At 34.6% G+C, this 17,397-nt stretch overlaps 2 protein-coding genes across 2 annotated transcripts; both read right to left on the bottom strand.

The window, feature by feature from the left end:
* Positions 1-4,149: 4,149 nt before the first annotated feature.
* LOC107941608 (perakine reductase) lies at positions 4,150-5,163 on the bottom strand. The gene is made up of 4 exons (XM_041091913.1): positions 5,104-5,163; positions 4,764-4,934; positions 4,451-4,663; positions 4,150-4,368 (listed from the first exon to the last, which is right to left on the bottom strand). Exons 1-4 carry the CDS (start codon positions 5,161-5,163, stop codon positions 4,150-4,152), a joined length of 663 nt encoding a protein of 220 aa, XP_040947847.1.
* Positions 5,164-11,099: 5,936 nt separating this feature from the next.
* Positions 11,100-15,228, bottom strand: LOC107941609 (meiotic recombination protein DMC1 homolog). The gene is made up of 15 exons (XM_041089100.1): positions 15,077-15,228; positions 14,902-14,984; positions 14,254-14,345; positions 14,091-14,162; positions 13,963-14,001; positions 13,797-13,854; positions 13,648-13,693; positions 13,486-13,531; positions 13,227-13,288; positions 12,403-12,469; positions 12,227-12,319; positions 12,077-12,145; positions 11,909-11,987; positions 11,639-11,805; positions 11,100-11,351 (listed from the first exon to the last, which is right to left on the bottom strand). The coding sequence occupies exons 1-15, from the start codon at positions 15,091-15,093 to the stop codon at positions 11,307-11,309; spliced, it is 1,035 nt and encodes a 344-aa protein (XP_040945034.1). The 5' UTR covers positions 15,094-15,228; the 3' UTR covers positions 11,100-11,306.
* Positions 15,229-17,397: the final 2,169 nt, after the last annotated feature.

Raw genomic sequence — 17,397 nt, forward strand, 5'->3', positions numbered from 1 at the left:
TAAAGCTATCAAATCGCTTGTACCACTGCCTCGGGGATTGCTTCAATCCATATAGCGATTTGTTCAGCTTACAAACCCAATTTCTACCACCAGCATCTGTGTATCCTTCGGGCTGAGTTATATAGATCTCCTCTTCTAACTCACCATGCAAGAAAGCCGTCTTAACATCAAGTTGAGCTAGCTCCAAATTCAACTGTGCTACCAAGGCCAACAAAATTCTAATGGAGGAATGCTTCACAACAGGGGAAAATACATCATTGTAGTCAATTCCCTCCTTCTGAGCGTAGCCTTTAGCTACCAATCTTGCCTTGTAGCGAATATCCTTCTTGCTAGGAGATCCATCTTTCTTTGCGAATACCCACTTGCATCCGATTGCCCTTTTATCTTTCGGTAATTGCGCCAACTCCCAAGTATTGTTCTTCCGGAGAGACTGCATTTCTTCATCCAATGCGCTTTTCCATTTATCACTTTCTAAGCTTTGCATTGCTTCTTGATAAGTGATAGGAATATCATCAACAACGGGAAGGGCGTAGGCCACTATATCAGTAAATCGAGCAGGTTTACGAATTTCTCTCCGTGGCCTTGCAACTGCAACTGGTTCTGGTGTACTTAGTGGTTCTTGGGTCAGAACCTCTTCAACCTCTAATTCCTCCATTGTGGCTGGAGAATTAGACTTATTAACTGGGCAAATCCCCATCTGCTCAAACTCCACCTGTTTTGGAGTATACTCCACCTGCTGTGGAGTATTGCTCGTCTGAATATCTTTATCTGCTACCTTTTTCAATGTGGCAGATTCATCAAAGATAACATCTCTGCTACAGATCATTTTCTTTGTGCTTAAGCACCAAAGACGAAATCCCTTCACTCCAGAAGTGATTCCCATAAAGAGAGCTTTCTTTGCCCTCGGATCTAACTTTGACTCCTTCACATGGTAATATGCAGTGGATCCAAACACATGTAAGGAATCATAATCTGTAGCCGGTTTTCCAGACCATACCTCCATAGGAGTTTTTCTTTCTAATGCAGATGATGGCAAACGATTAACAAGATGGCCAGCGTATGTCACAGCCTCAGCCCAAAATTGCTTGCCCAACCCAGCATTGGACAACATACATCGAACTTTCTCCAGCAATGTTCGATTCATACGCTCTGCCAATCCATTCTGCTGTGGTGTATCCCTAACTGTAAAGTGTCGAACAATACCATACTCTTGGCACACATCGAAGAACGGATCACTTTTATATTCCCCTCCATTGTCCGTCCTAAGCCGCTTGATTTTCTTGCCAGTCTGGTTTTCGATCATAGTTTTCCATTTAAGAAAAACTCCAAGCACTTCATCTTTAGTTTTCATGGTATACACCCAAACTCTTCTGGAAAAGTCATCAACAAAAGTAACAAAGTAGTGTTTTCCTCCCAACGAAGGTGTTTTGGAAGGCCCCCACACATCTGAGTGAATATATTCCAAAATACCTTTTGTATTATGGATAGCAGTACCGAATTTCACTCTCTTTTACTTTCCCAGAACACAGTGCTCACAAAATTTTAATTTGCAAGCCTTTGCACCTTTCAACAATCCTTGCTTTGCCAGAATTTGCAAGGATTTTTCGCTGGCATGTCCCAACTTCATATGCCACAACTGCATTGAGTCCAAGTCTTTGTTACCGGAAGCTGCAGCGACTGCTCCAATAACTGTACTACCTTGGTAGTAATACAAGTTATTTTTCCTGATGCCCTTCAATATCACAAGTGCGCCAGATGTCACTTTCAAAATCCCATCTCTCATAGTAACAACTGAACCATTGGATTCCAAGGCTCCCAATGAGATGAGATTTTTCTTCAAACTGGGCACGTACCGAACATCAGTCAGAACTCTGGTTGATCCATCTTGATTCTTTAATTGGATTGAACCTATCCCAACAGTTTTCAGGCATTGTCATTGCCCATATAAACAACTCATCCATTTAGTTCTACTAAATCAGAGAACCACTCCCGGTTAGGGGACATATGATAGGTACAACCCGAATCCAATATCCACTCATCTGAATGGAACGACGATGATGATGCAACCAGTGATAGTTCAGAGTCACTAGTATCATGCTTAGCAATACAAGCATCTACAGCAGCTTTTCCCTTATTCTTCAGCTTTGGACAATTTTTCTTCCAGTGGCCTTTCTCATGACAAAAAGCACATTCATCTTTCCCGAGTCTGGACTTTGACTTTGATCTCCCCTTTTGAGTTTTCTTCCGAGTGTATGAACGACCTCGGACTACTAAAGCTTCTGTATCTCTGATTGAGTTTTTCTGTTTGTCCTTCTTTCTCTGTTCATAACTGTATAAGGCCGCACAGACTTCGCTCAGAGATATATCACTCCTGCCATGAAGTAGAGTAGTTTCTAGGAACTCAAACTCCTCAGGAAGTGACCCCAACAGCATCAAAGCCAAATCTTCATCTTTGAATGTCTCATCCATATTCAGCAAATCAGTGACTAACTGATTAAATTTGGTGATGTGATCATTCATTGTGGTACTTGGGACGTATGTGAAGCGAAACAGTCTTTTCTTCAAGTGGAGCTTATTTTGACTGTTTTTCTTCAAAAAATTTTCTTCAAGTGCCACCCACAACTTATTTGCAGAAGTCTCCTTTGAAAAAGCATACCTCTGCTCTCGAGAAAGGCATGATCGAATTGTGCCACATGCCAACCGATTGATCGCCTTCCAATCTTTCTCCTGTACATCATCTGGTTTCTCTTCATCAATGGCAATGTCTAGACCCTGCTAAAAAAGGGCATCTAGAACCTCACTTTGCCACATACCAAAATGGCCCGTGCCATCAAAGATCTCCACGGCCAATCTTGCATTTGCAATTGTCGGTCTTGTCCACATGGACGATGTTGAAGCTCCTACACCGACCGTTTTCTCCATAATCTTTCAATATACCTAAGGAAATCTTTTCTGATGTGGAAGATCAGTTTAAACTGCAACCACAGAGCATACTACGATTAACCTTCGGCTCTGATACCACTTGTTGTTCCAATAGGGTCGGAAGCGTGTAAATTATTGTACTAAAAAATCACACAAAGTTCAATTCCCAGGGAAGAGAGGTGGATCACATGGATCTCTTAAATACCAAGTCTTTCCTTAGACAGAATATCCCTTCTATAGTAATTTAATAGCACAATTAAATACTACTATTATACCCTCAAATATTGAAAGAAAAATAGGACAAGAAAGAACACAAGAGATTTAACGAGATTCGGTAAATTATACCTACGTCCTCGGGCACTAACACCAGATGATAACTTTACTATCTCCAAAATATTACAAACAAATAGAATTCCTTAAGAATTCTCAAATGGGAGAAGAGAGAAAACTAAGAGAGAAAGATTAGTTGGGATGGTTGAAATGAGAAATGGTTAGGCCTATTTATAGTTGAGGTTCAGGGACTAACTTGCAAATGGCCTAAAAAATTAGGGACCAAAATTGCAATTATACCATTCAACTTTAAACTCAACTTGCCAACCACTTTTTACTTTCTTCTTTCGGTGCCAATTGCACCTCCCACCATTTTTGACTTTTCAACAAAAACACCTAATTCTCTTTCACCAATTACTTCATCAACCGGCACAGCATCACCAATTTCTTTCAAATCATCTTCACTAAGTTTCAATCCCAAGCATCCAACATTGTTGATCATGTTCTTAACCTTAGTTGTCCCTTCATTAATTCAAATCAAAAGCAAATAAGCACACAGCAAAATTTAATTATCACTGTCAAGCAAAGCATACCAGGGATAGGGACAATATCATCTCCTTGATGTAGAAGCCATGCCAATGCAAGTTGAGGAACTGTGCAACCATGTTTTACAGCCAAGTTAGAAACTCGAGTATACAACAGTTTGTTCTTCTCTAGATTCTCTCCATTGAACCTTGGATAGTTTGCCTGTTCCATAAAATGAATAGCTATGTAATCTAATACATATTTTTACTGCAAAAAAAGACTGAGAATTTGCTGTTTGTCCCATTACCAAAAGGCTGCCATTTGGCATAGCTTCATCAACAACCTTTCCTCCAAAAAAGCCCCTACCAAGAGGACTATATGCCACTATCCGAATCCCAAGCTCTCTGTATGAAAACAGATGTAATAAATGACTTAAAGCAATGAAGATATCTCGTAGACTTGTGTCCATAAAACATACCGACAAAGCGGAATGAATTCGTCTTCGATTTCACGAGTCCATAGTGAATACTCCATTTGTAAGGCAGTAATAGGATGAACTTTATGTGCTCTCTTTATTGTATCAACATTAGCTTCTGATAATCCAATGTATTTTATCTTTCCTTCTTCCACAAGTTTCTTCAGCTCTCCCACCTTTGCAACAATCAAAGCAAAGTGAGCATCAAATCCATGTGTTAGTGCTGTAGTTAAGCGAATCCGAAAAGTTTATACTTACTGTCTCTTCTATTGGCACTGATGTATCAACACGATGTTGAAAGTACAAATCGATGTAGTCCACATCAAGTCTCTTAAGACTCGCTTCGCAGCAAGCTCGAACGTGCTCTGCAGTACCCTTGACAGCATACAAACGATGTCCCTCGGATTCCCATTTGACAACACCGAACTTAGTTGCTACTTGAATTTTTTCTCTAGGAAGATGTTTTAGTGCCTAACAGTACAAACAAAATGAATGTTTTAAGATCGTATATATATATGTACATAATTAAAAAGTGTATAAAAAGGGTTAATCTGAACATGATAAATCTTACCTTGCCAAGCATGATCTCATTATCATGTTTATCCCCATAAGCATCAGCTGTATCAAAGAAGGTTATACCTCTATTATACGCTTCTTTTATGACTGAACATCCTTCTTCATGGGATAAAGGAGCATTGTATACCCCTGAAAGTCCCACACACCCGAATCCTAATCTCGAAACCTGCAGATGCACAAGAATATTACGAGATCATGTTACTCACAATTCTTCATTTTCATTAAAGTATCTTCTAAATATATTGAAAATTCTAGGAAAAATTAAACACTTCCATATCTGACACTCACACCTAAGAACTACTTCTAAACTCGAAAAGAATAAATTAAGTCTTTACCTCCAACCCTTGGCTGCCTAATTTCACCCTTGAAGGTTGAGTTTGGGGATTTTGCTCCATTTTTGAAGGAAATTACTACTCGATTGAAATCACTTGCTACTGAGAAAAGGAGAAGACTTGATTGAAGTCTTAATAAGCTTAGCTCCTTCCTATTTCAAATACTAAAAAGATTCCTCACACCAACCTATTTTTGTTTTTCATTTTAAACTAATCAGCTGAGCCTAACAATTTTTTGTATTAATTTTTATTTCTTGGTAAATAATATATATATATTATGAAGAAAGGTGCAAGATACCATACAAGGGATTAAACTATTTTCAATTGCAGGCGTAGCCATGGACCCCCATGCAAACATCACCATGCGCAATCATTTTTTTTTTGGATAACTTATTTTATTTATCCAAATAAGCTGTTTTCTATATATTATAAAAAGTTAATTGTTTATAAAATTATATCAATTTTCCAATTAATTATAAAAATTTACTCATTCTTTTTTTAATCCAACTGTTGTTGGCTTTTCAATAGAGGTACTCGTGAGTTAGGTCGGTTGGATCCAAGTATGATATTAACATTCTTTATGCTTGTCCAAGCACGACTCGGCCCGAAATATGGGCCTAAAATTTTATCCAAACTACTTATATATGTAAAAGATTAACCCAAACCTATTTTAAGCTCGCCCATATTATTTTTTTAAAAATATTTATATTATATTATTTTAATATTTAATAATTTTATACATTTTTTGTTTATTGAAATTTTTATATAATCATCTTAACATTATTTTAATGCTTATATTAGAGTAGTATTATATATTTACTTTAGGTTTATTTTTTAAATATGTTCTAAATTATATTATGTATAAAAATAACATAACATAAAGTATTATAAACTTAAATGAGCCGAACCAAGCTGGATCTGAACCTTAAATATTTAAGCCCAAGCCTAATCCACTTTTTAAACGGGCTTAATTTTTTGCCTAAACCCATTTTTCTAGTTTAACATTTTTATTTAAACCCTCCTAAATTTCAAACATGCCTTTGAGCCTAGATAGATAGTCCAACTCATGAACAAGTCTATTTTTAATATGTCCATCCAACGAAAAGAGTATTAAGACTAAACTGCTTTCTTTTAAAGATATCATGTGTACTCAATCAAACACAAGATCACACCGATTACATTTGATGATAGTTTCTTACACCGAGAATGTTTGGGTATGTGTGTTATAATTACACAAATTGCTTTCGTGACTGTTAGATCAATTTGTGTAACACCGAGGAACAACAGTTAAAAAACCGGATGCATAAATACACCAAGGATTCTGTATGAAGTTTGATGAACACACCTACATTTGCAAGATTTTACCTAGAGATTGAATACACTAATAAGTCAACAATACAACAACTGATTAATAAAACTGTTAAAAAAGAGGGGGAAAAGACAAATTTCTTTAGATGGATCGGAAATCCTTCTACCCTGATTTGTTTTTGTTTTTTCTTTCTATAAATTGTTTTTTTCACTTTAATGGAGTATTTAGAGAAGGTGCCCAAATCTGTTTCGCCACTCACTTTATCTAACGACAGCCTCACTCAAGGAATTTCATTCAAACATACCAGGGATTGGGATAATATCGTCTCCTTGATGTAGAAGCCATGCCAAAGCAAGTTGAGGAACCGTGCAACCATGCTTTATAGCCAAGTTTGAAACTGGGTTATATAGAACTTTGTTCTTCTCTAGATTCTCCCCTATGAATCTTGGTTGGTATGCATGTTCCAGGACATAACCCATTTTTGTAATCTAACATTCTACATATATATTCACTGCAAAAAGGACTGAGAATTTGTTGTTTGTCCCATTACCAATTGGCTTATAGCCCTTACCAAGAGGACTATAAGCTACTATCCCAATGCAAAGTTTTCTGTAGGAATTCATGCAATAAATGATTTAAAGCAATAGAGATATCTAGTAAACTTGTGTCGTAAAGCATACCGGTAAAGCGGAATGGTTTCGTCTTCGATTTCGCCAGTCTCCATTTATAAGGAAGTAATGGGATGAACTTTATGTGCTCTCTTTATGTATCAACACTAGCTTCTGATAACCCAATGTATTTCATCTTCCCTTCTTCCACCAGCTTCTTCAGCTCTCCCATCTTTGCAAGAAGCAAAAGCAAAGCAATCACCAAAGCCATATGTTTCGTTGCAGTTAAGCTAACTGAAAAAGAAATTAAATGAAATGATCTATTGATGCTTACTGTCTCTTCTATTGGCACTGATGTATCAACACACTGTTGAAAGTACAGATCAATGTAGTCCACACCAAGCCCCTCGAGATTTGCTTTGCAGCAAGCTCAAACGTGCTCTGCGGTACCCTTGACATCATACCAACGGCGTCCCTCGGATTCCGATTTTACTACACCAAAATGAGTCAGACGGCTTGAATGCTTACTACACTTTGTCATGCGTGGCTTGTATTCAAGCCATAAAAACCAAATTTCAAAGTTTGTCAGACGGCTTGAATTTAAAAGCCAATAGAATCATAATGTCAAGTTTTGTTGGCAATGATGGGCACTAAAAGCTACATGGAAAATTTACTCTTCTAATTGTCAAGCCATATTAAATGTGGTTATTGACTTAAATGACATGCAAACGAGTATAAATAGGCTTTAGTTCTAAATCATAAGATACACCAATTTCGAGAGTGAATTAGTTAGTGAGTAGCTAATTTGAGAGTAATTGTATAAAAGTTTTTGGATATTTCTCGGTGTGAGTTGTAAGTTTTTTAGGTGTGAGTAGTTAATTTGAGTATCTTTTTGTTATAGTGAAATTTCTTGTCGTCTCTGCTCGAGTAAGAGGTTTTCAAGCTAAACCACGTAAATCTTTATGTCTCTTTATTTATTCCTTTTCGCACATTATTTTTTTGTTGTGTGTCTTATGTATTCTCAATAAATTTATTTGTGGTCATACTGATGTATTTTAATCTATACGTCTTCAACAAACTGGTATCAAAACTCTGTTTTCACTACTTTTTCAATATTTGCAAAATGGTTGTGCTAATGATTTTTTTGTTGCTTTTGTTGTCACTTAAAAGGTTGATATGGCTGCAAGTGTATCGTCGACTAAATACAAAGTCGAGAAATTCATCTAAGAAAAATAGTTTCAGCCTATGGCGCATCAAGATGTGAGCGATGTTTGATTCAACAAGGATCGCTTTAAGGTATTCTCTAGCAAAGGCAATTACCAAACATGCTTTCGGAAGAGCAAAAGGACAAGATACCGAAGAAAGCATCAATGCTATTCTACTATGTCTAGGTGATGAAGTATGACGAGAGGTAGCCGAAAAGACCATGGTGTCCGGTTTGTAGGTTAGAGATCCAGTACATGATGAAGTCATTAACGAACTTGCTCTACCTCAAGCATCAACGTTACACCTTGAAGATGGAGGAATATACACCTATTTCACAACACCTTGACACTTTCAATTCTATTACTATAGATCTCAATAATATTGATATTAAAATTGACGATGAGGATCAAGCATTGATTGTTTTGTGTTCTTTCTCTCGCCCATACAAAAACTTCATTGACTCTATGTCATACGGTCATTGATAAGTGTCAAAAGTAACATATTTTAGTTTCATTTTAAGTGCATTTTTTGATGATTATGTGGTGTTACTTGTGAATTATATACTTCTCATCCTTTATATTCATGTTTTGATGCTTAATAGAGCACTTTGGAGCAATAGGAATGAAAAATGGGTGGAAATTAGAACATTAGAGCAGTCTGGAAACAAAACACATGCAGCAGAATTTCACACGGGTAGACCACAAGACCATGTAACCCACACGGGCATATGGATTCACAAGCCGTGTGTGTTGATAGCTAAAAGTTGCGATTTTTAAGGGGTTTTTTTTTTGCACTTTAAAAAGGTATAAATGAGGAAATAAAATAAGAGGATATCGATCATCATAGGATAGCACGAAAACTACTCAAAGAACACCATTGAAGCTAATTTCCAAGCAATTTTCCATCAAGGTTCACGAGTTCAAGCTGATTTCCAAGGGAGTTATCATGAATTTCTGTTATTTTAGTGGTTATATTGTATTTTTTGTGTTTATTCTTGCAAGTATGAATTAATTCTCTTAATACCTAGGAGAGATGAATCTAAGTATGGATTCTAATGTTTGATTTCTATATTTTATGCAATAAAATTTTAGTTTTTTAGTTTTCAATTATGAATGCTTAATTGTTCTTAGGTTAATAATTCTAGAGCATTGATCCATGTTTGATGTGCATAAGTTTGAGGTTGAATGGACTCTTCTTGTGATTAGATCTTGCATAATTAAATGGAGTTTCATACAATCCTAGAAATAAGACGATATAAATCTACCGGATTAAAGTTAAATCTAATAGGGGGATCCGTAGAGCAAATTAATGTAATAATAGGGTTTTAATTAGAAAGAAATTCCAATTAATCAATCTAGAGTTAATTGTTCTTATGCTTGAAAGAGATATTGATATAAATTAGGAATTTGTATGGATCAAAGAGCTAAGAAAAGAAATTGTATAAATTAGATTGAAAACTATAGATGAAATCTAAGTGGATTCTTACCTAGGTATTGTTTAGTCAATTGGTTGATACTTAATTTTTTTTGTGTGTGTGTTTCATTCTTTAGTGTATTCATTAGTTAATTCTGATAGTTAATTTTAATTTTAATCAATCTCTTGAACTATTAGATTAAATAATAGAAATGCGATAATTATTAGTAATTGTAGTACTCAAGGAAACAATATCTGTACTCACCATTGTTATACTATTGGTTAATAGGTATACTTGTCTTAATTAATTAATTAGTTAATTTAATGGACATCAGTCATAATGATGTTTCTCTTCAGGAAGTAAAAAGTGCCTTTAAGTAAAATTCACTGGTAAGGCAAGTAAAACAATCAAAGTGAAGATTTGGTTACTGTAATGGAGATCCAAGTTAAGAAAAGGACATTCAAGCAAAACTCATTTTAAAATGCAGTCCACGAAAAGAATACAGTGTTATTGCTGTAAGAAGTTTGGGCACAAAAATATTGTCCAGAGGAGGAGGAATAAAGTAGAACCGCAAGAATAGTAAAATGATCGTGCAAATGTGATTAACGCAAAAACTTCAAATGATGTTGAGTTCGTTTTGACAGTATTTGACTCTTGCACCGGTGACAGGTAGATTCTTGATACAACCGCTACATTTCACAGTAACACCTATAAGGATTTATTTTCAACGAATGAAAATTGTACCAGTTTAGCGCTAATGGGAGATCACCACACATGCCAAGTCAAAGGGGATTGGCACAATTTATATAAAGATGTTTGAGGTATTGTATAAGTTTAGTCTCCTGCAATTGAGGGAAAAATAAATACTATAAAAATTCCTCCACCAACTCTCTTTTTTTTATTCATTTTAAACTATCAGCATGGTCCACACCGTCTTGATGCAGATGATGCTGCAGGATTCGTTTCCATTTAATTTGTATATAGGACAACCAAGATCATTTCCCTTTTTTTGTGAACGCTTGGCCATAATATCATCCTTCATTGTGATAAGACATTAAAAGGTACGTTTTTCAATTACTGATTAGATATCTTCATACCTTGAATTGGGTGAAGGTTAAATCCTAATAATAATGAAAGTAGTAATAATATATCTGATTGAGTCAAGCTGAGCATAGTTAAAAAAATATCATGTTGACGACTCGATTCGTTTCTAAAACCTGTTTACATCATCAATAGACATTGTATTGCAAATTTCTTTCAAATCCTCTTATGTAAGCTTCATTGCCGATTATCTAATATTTTCTTCAATCTGAATTAATTTGAATGTAAAAAAGTTGGAAATGCTGCAAACCGGTCCTCAAACAACTGAGCTTAATTAGATAATGCCTTTCGTTTAATGACTCCCGGTGTCATAAATCTTTCTTAGTCTTTGAGTGCTAATTACGTATCTTGTCTGCCCATATAAAAGAACTTATCTTATAGGTAAGAAAATATACAAAGGGAAGGCAAATCCTTTTCCTGCAACTTAAGTTCTAAGGGGAAGTAATATAAACAATCAATTAAAAAAAAAAAAGACTGCATGTTGTTCCATAGTTATAGAAAAAATGTTGGTATATTACTTTGACCTGTCTGGTGTAGCTGCCAATCTTGGTCTCTCACCCCTGAGCTACTAGTCCTTTGCATCTGCAATTCCTCCTGGTGTTATCTGAAAGACGTACTTTTGTCAAGGTGATAACTGAAACAAAAGCGACAAAAGCTGTTGTACTCTGACACGAGGATTTAAATCGCGATCCTAAATGCATTTTTTTATTGTAATGGAGGACATAACGAATGCTAATATGAAAACTGAAACAACCCAAATTGTAAAATAATGGCTGCAACATCAAATTGCTGCCACTATTTAAATCCCTGCTATCATGATCTGACGACCGGGGATTAAGTGATTTGAGGCAATCAAAAAATTCTAAAATAAAAATAAAAATAGTGACAATGAAAGGATATTGCTTCAGCTTCTGGCAAATTTGGAGCATCAAACACCTTGCACACGCGCTGTTCACCTTTGCCTTTTCTGAACATCAACCTTATCGTGGCTGCATGTGCTAGCACATGCCCTCCGGCTGGTTTCTTTGGGTCTGATATAAACACTCCACCCCCAGGGTCGGCAATAACTGCAACAAATTCGCTGTCTTAAAGATCCCTTGTTCCGCAGTTGTAATTCTGCCAATGGAAAATATAAGTAAATAGGTTAACGAGACTGATTCGAGTACGTACCTTGGTTGGTCATGTAAACCGCAACATTGAATTCTTCAGCTATTTTTGTCAATCGAGAAAGCATCTGAGCCAATTTTTGCTGCGAATGAAAAAGGTTCATTTGATTAAAGAGGGTGTAATCTCAAACATACATATTTAAGTTGTAATAAGGTTTTTTCAAGATAATACCTGGCGCTCGGCAAGTTCTCCTCTCCCGGTGAAATCTACTCGAAAAAGAGCAATAACAGAATCCACAATCTGAAAATACGAGCGTAAAAGAACATCATTAAACAGATTCCATGGAATCAAGTATTATTGAATGATGTCGACAAAGCTCACCAGAAGTCTGAATGGTTCTTCAGACATTTTTGCTGCCAAACCCAGAAGCAGATTGTACTGATGCTCATATGTGTAGGCTCGAGCATAAACGATCTTTGACATAAATAGAAAACAAGGAATATGCTTAAAAATCTATTTATAAATTCAATTGATTATATATGGATATTGAAGCCTACATTGTCAAGAACAGCTCCTGGATCCATCCCAAATCTTTCTGCTATTGGTATAACTCGATCCGGCCGGCTACAAGTGTACGCAGTTAAAAGAGAACAAATAAAGTGAATTTAGTTGGATACTAAAAAAAATAGAGTAAACTAGTTAATGATGACTCTAAAATAGGATTTGTTCTATTTTGGTGACTCTAAAATATTTTTTTAATTTAATCACTCTAAATAAAATAATTGTGCGAAGTAGTCACTATGTTAAATTTTTTGTTTTCTTTTAACGAATTACTAATACAACGCGTTAGTACATTGAGTGACTGACACGTGTTATTTTTTGTTAACTTTTGACTAAAGTTTAGGGACCTCCCTATAATTAATCCAAAACTTTTTCCCCACAAACTTTTTAGAAAGTCCTAAACTTTAGTTAAAAATCAACAAAAAAAATACCACATGTCAATCACTCAACGGGCTAATGTGTCACATCAGTAATCTATTTAAAAAAATAAAAATTTTAACAGAAATGACTAATTCAAACAAGTATTTTATTTAAAGTGGCTAACTTAAAAAAAATATTTTAAAGTAACCAAAATAGAACAAAGACTATTTTATAGTGACAATAGCTATAGTTTAGTTTATCTAAAGTGAATCTAGTTGGAAATACTTTGATAATATCCTATTCTTAGCCACTTCTCAAAGAAGAGAAACTAAAATGGGAAAAAAATATATAAAAGAAATCATCTTATTCCTTGATTTTTCAAAAATGTCGCCGCAGAACAAACCAATTATTCGTATATATGCGCATTTAGCATTGTCCTAAATAAGAACAAAAAGGATACAAAGTTCCTTCAGTATCAATGTAAGCAACTTTTCCACTCCCTCCACGCATGTTTGTAGGAAGCTGTAAAGGCAATAATATTCCAAGAGCCAATTTGAACAAATTAAAACCCCTTCAAATCAAACCCATTAATAAAAGACGCTTCGATTATATTAAAAGCAGGTTAGCTCTATTACCTATTTTCTTTCTTTTATCCCCAGTTTCTAAGAATTAATAAAGACTCACATTAAATCATGGATCACAAAGGTGAGATTAAAAACCTGTGTGGAAACGCATAGAGTATGTGCTAGCTGAGTTTTGCCGGACCTAAATCAACATTGTAGATTAGCATACAAGTTAATCATGCTTAGGGTAGGGATGAACCAGCAGGTAAATGATATCTATAAAGAAGAAAATGACAAACTATATGCTATTGTTCTTACCTAAATTCTCCAAAAGCTTCTGTAATAGCTGAAGTTTCTATCCCTCCTTTAAAAGTTAGTTATTAAAATCATTTAAAGAGAACTTTAATCAAAATATATGTACATGTATTAATATATAACTTGTCTCCCGTAAGAATAAAAGCACTTACCGCCTAACAGTTCATCAAGGGCTTGGCTTCCAGTTGTGATGCGAATCACAGATTTTCTCTACAAAACCAAAAACAAGAATGCCCAAAAAGCGTTGAGTTTTAACATAAACATGAACTAAAAACGTGAAATGAGAAAATAAAATTAAAACATGAAATTTGAACTTACTTTTAGTAGAGCATCGCTTCCAGTGATATAACCAAAGTTCTGAGTAAATAAAACATGAACAATAAAAGGAAATCAGAAAATTGACGAAAGGAAAAAAGGACCAAATCAATGAGATGAATTCAACTAACCACTATCTTCTCTGCTGCTTCACAGATCTTATCGACCTTAGCTTCAGATAAACCTTTGATTCCAGTCAAGTTCTGGAAAAAGAAAATGAATACAACAATTAAAAAAAATAGTTCCCGCCATAATACTAAAAAGTCCAAATGTGTTAATTAAATTTGAATTTACCTTCTTAGTATGCATCATCAATCCGTTACAAGTGTAGATCCCTGCATCTTGAAGCTTTTTCACGTCTCCGGCATTGATTCCTGCAGTTATCACTGCACCAAAAAAATTTATTGCAATTCAAATCTAATGTACATAAAATTACTAAAAAACTATTTTCCCCGTTAGAAAATGAAATATCTGATGACGGAACAAAGAGAAATGTTCTAATTCATATATTTCCAGCGAACGATTTGCAAACGACATCAACGAACAAATGCTTATATATTGCAATTTACAACCGAGTTGAAACAGAGAATACCGCAGATCTGAATCTCAAAACAATGAAAATAAAACTTCTAGAATAGCATACTAGATCAAGCTAGTTCACTTAAAATCTAAAAATCTAGACATTGACAACTTAAAAATCTCGAAAAAGAGCAACAAGCGATCTACGTAGTCGTTCAAATCGCAAGCATAAGACTATAATGAAGATTTAAGAAAGCGTACAAGCTGATACGAGAAGATCGAGAAAGCATAAACAGCAGAAATTATTCAAAAAATTTCACAACAAATTAAATGCTAATTTCAAATAGGAATAGCAGATCAAGATGGAATCACAAACTTAAAACAGAAACAAAGAGACAATCTGGAGATTCAAAAATAGTTTACATTTGTCAATGGCTTCAAACAAATCCTCTTCATCGTCGATATCTTCTCGCTCCACCAGCTGCAGCTGACTCGCTTCTTCGGCTCTGCTTTACGTGCAAATTTCAACATACGATTTAAAAGAAAGGAAAATGTAAGAACTAGAATTTGGAAAAGGAAATGTTGAAATTGAACTTACTTTAGAGTACCGATCATCTTCGTTGCGGTAGAGAATATCTGTTCGTTTTTTCTTTTTTGGCGTGAGATTTGAAATGGGGATGTGAATTAACGAAGAACCTGAGAATTTTATAATAGGGCGGGAAGAGGGAGCGAGAAGAGTAAGACTGTTAAATTCCGTTAAACGACGCTTGAGATCCGCGTTTGGACGTGTAGGAGAGTGCTCAAGAGAGTAGGGAAGTTTAATCAATACGGTAGATAAATGAAGCGGGTATAATGTTGCCAGGTCAGCATAGTAAATGGGGTCCACTTGAGAGGAAGAGAGTTCATTTTGTTTAATATGATTAATATTTACTATAATTAGAACTAAAATTTTAAATCTATTTTTTAGGCTCGAGCTTGGTCTAAAAAATAGTCTAAAATTTTATTCAAGTCCAACTCAAATAAAAAATGTTTAGAAAATATCTAAACAATAATAACAAAATAATAGTAATATAATAGTAAAATGCCAACAAAACAGTATCAGAGAAATTTAGGTAGATTCGAGCTAGGTCAAAAAACTCTTATCCAATGTCTGATCCGTTTAGAAAATATGTTTTTTTTTTGCCTAAGTTTATTTTCGGGCTTATATTTTATTCTAAACTCTTTCACTTTTTGGACGACCCTTTAGGCTTGGACAGATAGCTCGACTCATGACTAGATCTAACTATAATTACAATATTTACAATTATTTCTAAATGTAATTTTCTATAATATTAAAAATATTAATATTTAAAAAATAATTTAACTACAATGAAATTACAATGTTTAAATACTTCATATAATAAGACATTCAAGTAATGTTGTAAAAATAATAGTGAATATTTAATACACTGGTAATGTATTTTTTTATAAACTGCGTATTTTTTTTTATAAACTGCTTTAAAATATTGACATGTAATCATTTATTATATCCTTAGAAATACTTGTTAATCCCCTAATCATGCTTGTGGAGTTCAAAAACTCCAATAACAATGCACGAAATATTTTCTTTAAAAATAAAATCTTTTTTCTTAATTTACTTTAATTTTATTAATATCATGTTAGCTTAAAAGTAATGATAAATATATAGTTTAAAAATATTTAAGATAATTTTATATATAAAATAAGTGTACATTTAAATTACTTTAAGTAAACCTTATTAAAAAATTGTTGTTTTATTAATATTTAATAAATTAACATTGCTTTATGTAAGCACTAAATTTTTGTCCGACTAGAATTTGTGTTTAATTTTTAAAATTTCAAAAAAAAAATTAAAATAAAAATTACATTTTGACCCCTAAACTTTTCCTAAATTTCATTTTGACCCTTAAACTTTCTTTAAATTTCACTTAGACCCCTAAACTTTCATTAAATTTCATTTTAATTCTAAATTTTCTAAAAATTACATTTAGCCCCAGAAGTTTTGCTGCATTTGTGATTTAGTCCTTCAGACAGGTTACGTGATTTGGGGCACCCACTTCCCAGATTTTCAGGCCACAAACATGGGTGGCTGCTCCTTCTTCACCTACCACCTGCAAAAAGGAAGCAAATATCAACTATAAAATGGGTTTAAAACCCCAAAATCAAACCCCCACACCCACGAAAAAAATAAAAAAACTTGCAAAAAGAGAGATTTTTTCGAAGGAAAAAGAAGAAAAGAGAAGAAAAGAGAAAGAGGAGAAGAAAAGAAAGAGTACCGGCGTCGGAGGAGGTAGCGGCGGCGCAAGCGATGGTGGCGGCTAGGGTTCGTGTAGGAGGAGAAGAAGAAGAAGAAGAAGAAAGAAGAAGAAAGAAAAAAAAAGAAAAAAAATTTAACAATCAGGTCAAACCGACCCGACCAGTGACCCAAGAAGACCCAGCAGCAACCCAAACCCAAACCCAACAGCCCAAAAAAAAATAATTAAAAAAAACAACACAAAAAAAAACAAATCAGCCCAAAAAAAACCAAAGCAAAAAAAAAGTAGCCCAAAAAGAAAAGGCCCAAAAAAAGAAGAAGAAAAAAACAGCCCAGAAAAAAGAAGCAGGCCACAGCAGCCCACCAGCATCAGCAGCCCGCGCGGCCCAATCCCAGCAGGCCCAGCAGTCCCAGCCCAATCTGAAGCAGGCCAGGAAAAAAAGAGAGAAAGAAAAAAGAAAAAAAGAAAGAAGAAAAAAAGAAAAAAAAAAGAGTTTCAATTCGTGTAACCTGTTCGACGAAGCTCGCGTTTCGGGAGTTTTTCAGTAATTTCGTTTATTTTATTTTAAATTTAACCATCGTATTTTTATGTTGTTTCCTTATAATATTATTAACATTTTATGCATCTTTATATTTTATATTTTGGT

This window comes from Gossypium hirsutum, chromosome A02 (genome assembly GCF_007990345.1).
Source record: "Gossypium hirsutum isolate 1008001.06 chromosome A02, Gossypium_hirsutum_v2.1, whole genome shotgun sequence".
NCBI lineage: Eukaryota > Viridiplantae > Streptophyta > Magnoliopsida > Malvales > Malvaceae > Gossypium > Gossypium hirsutum.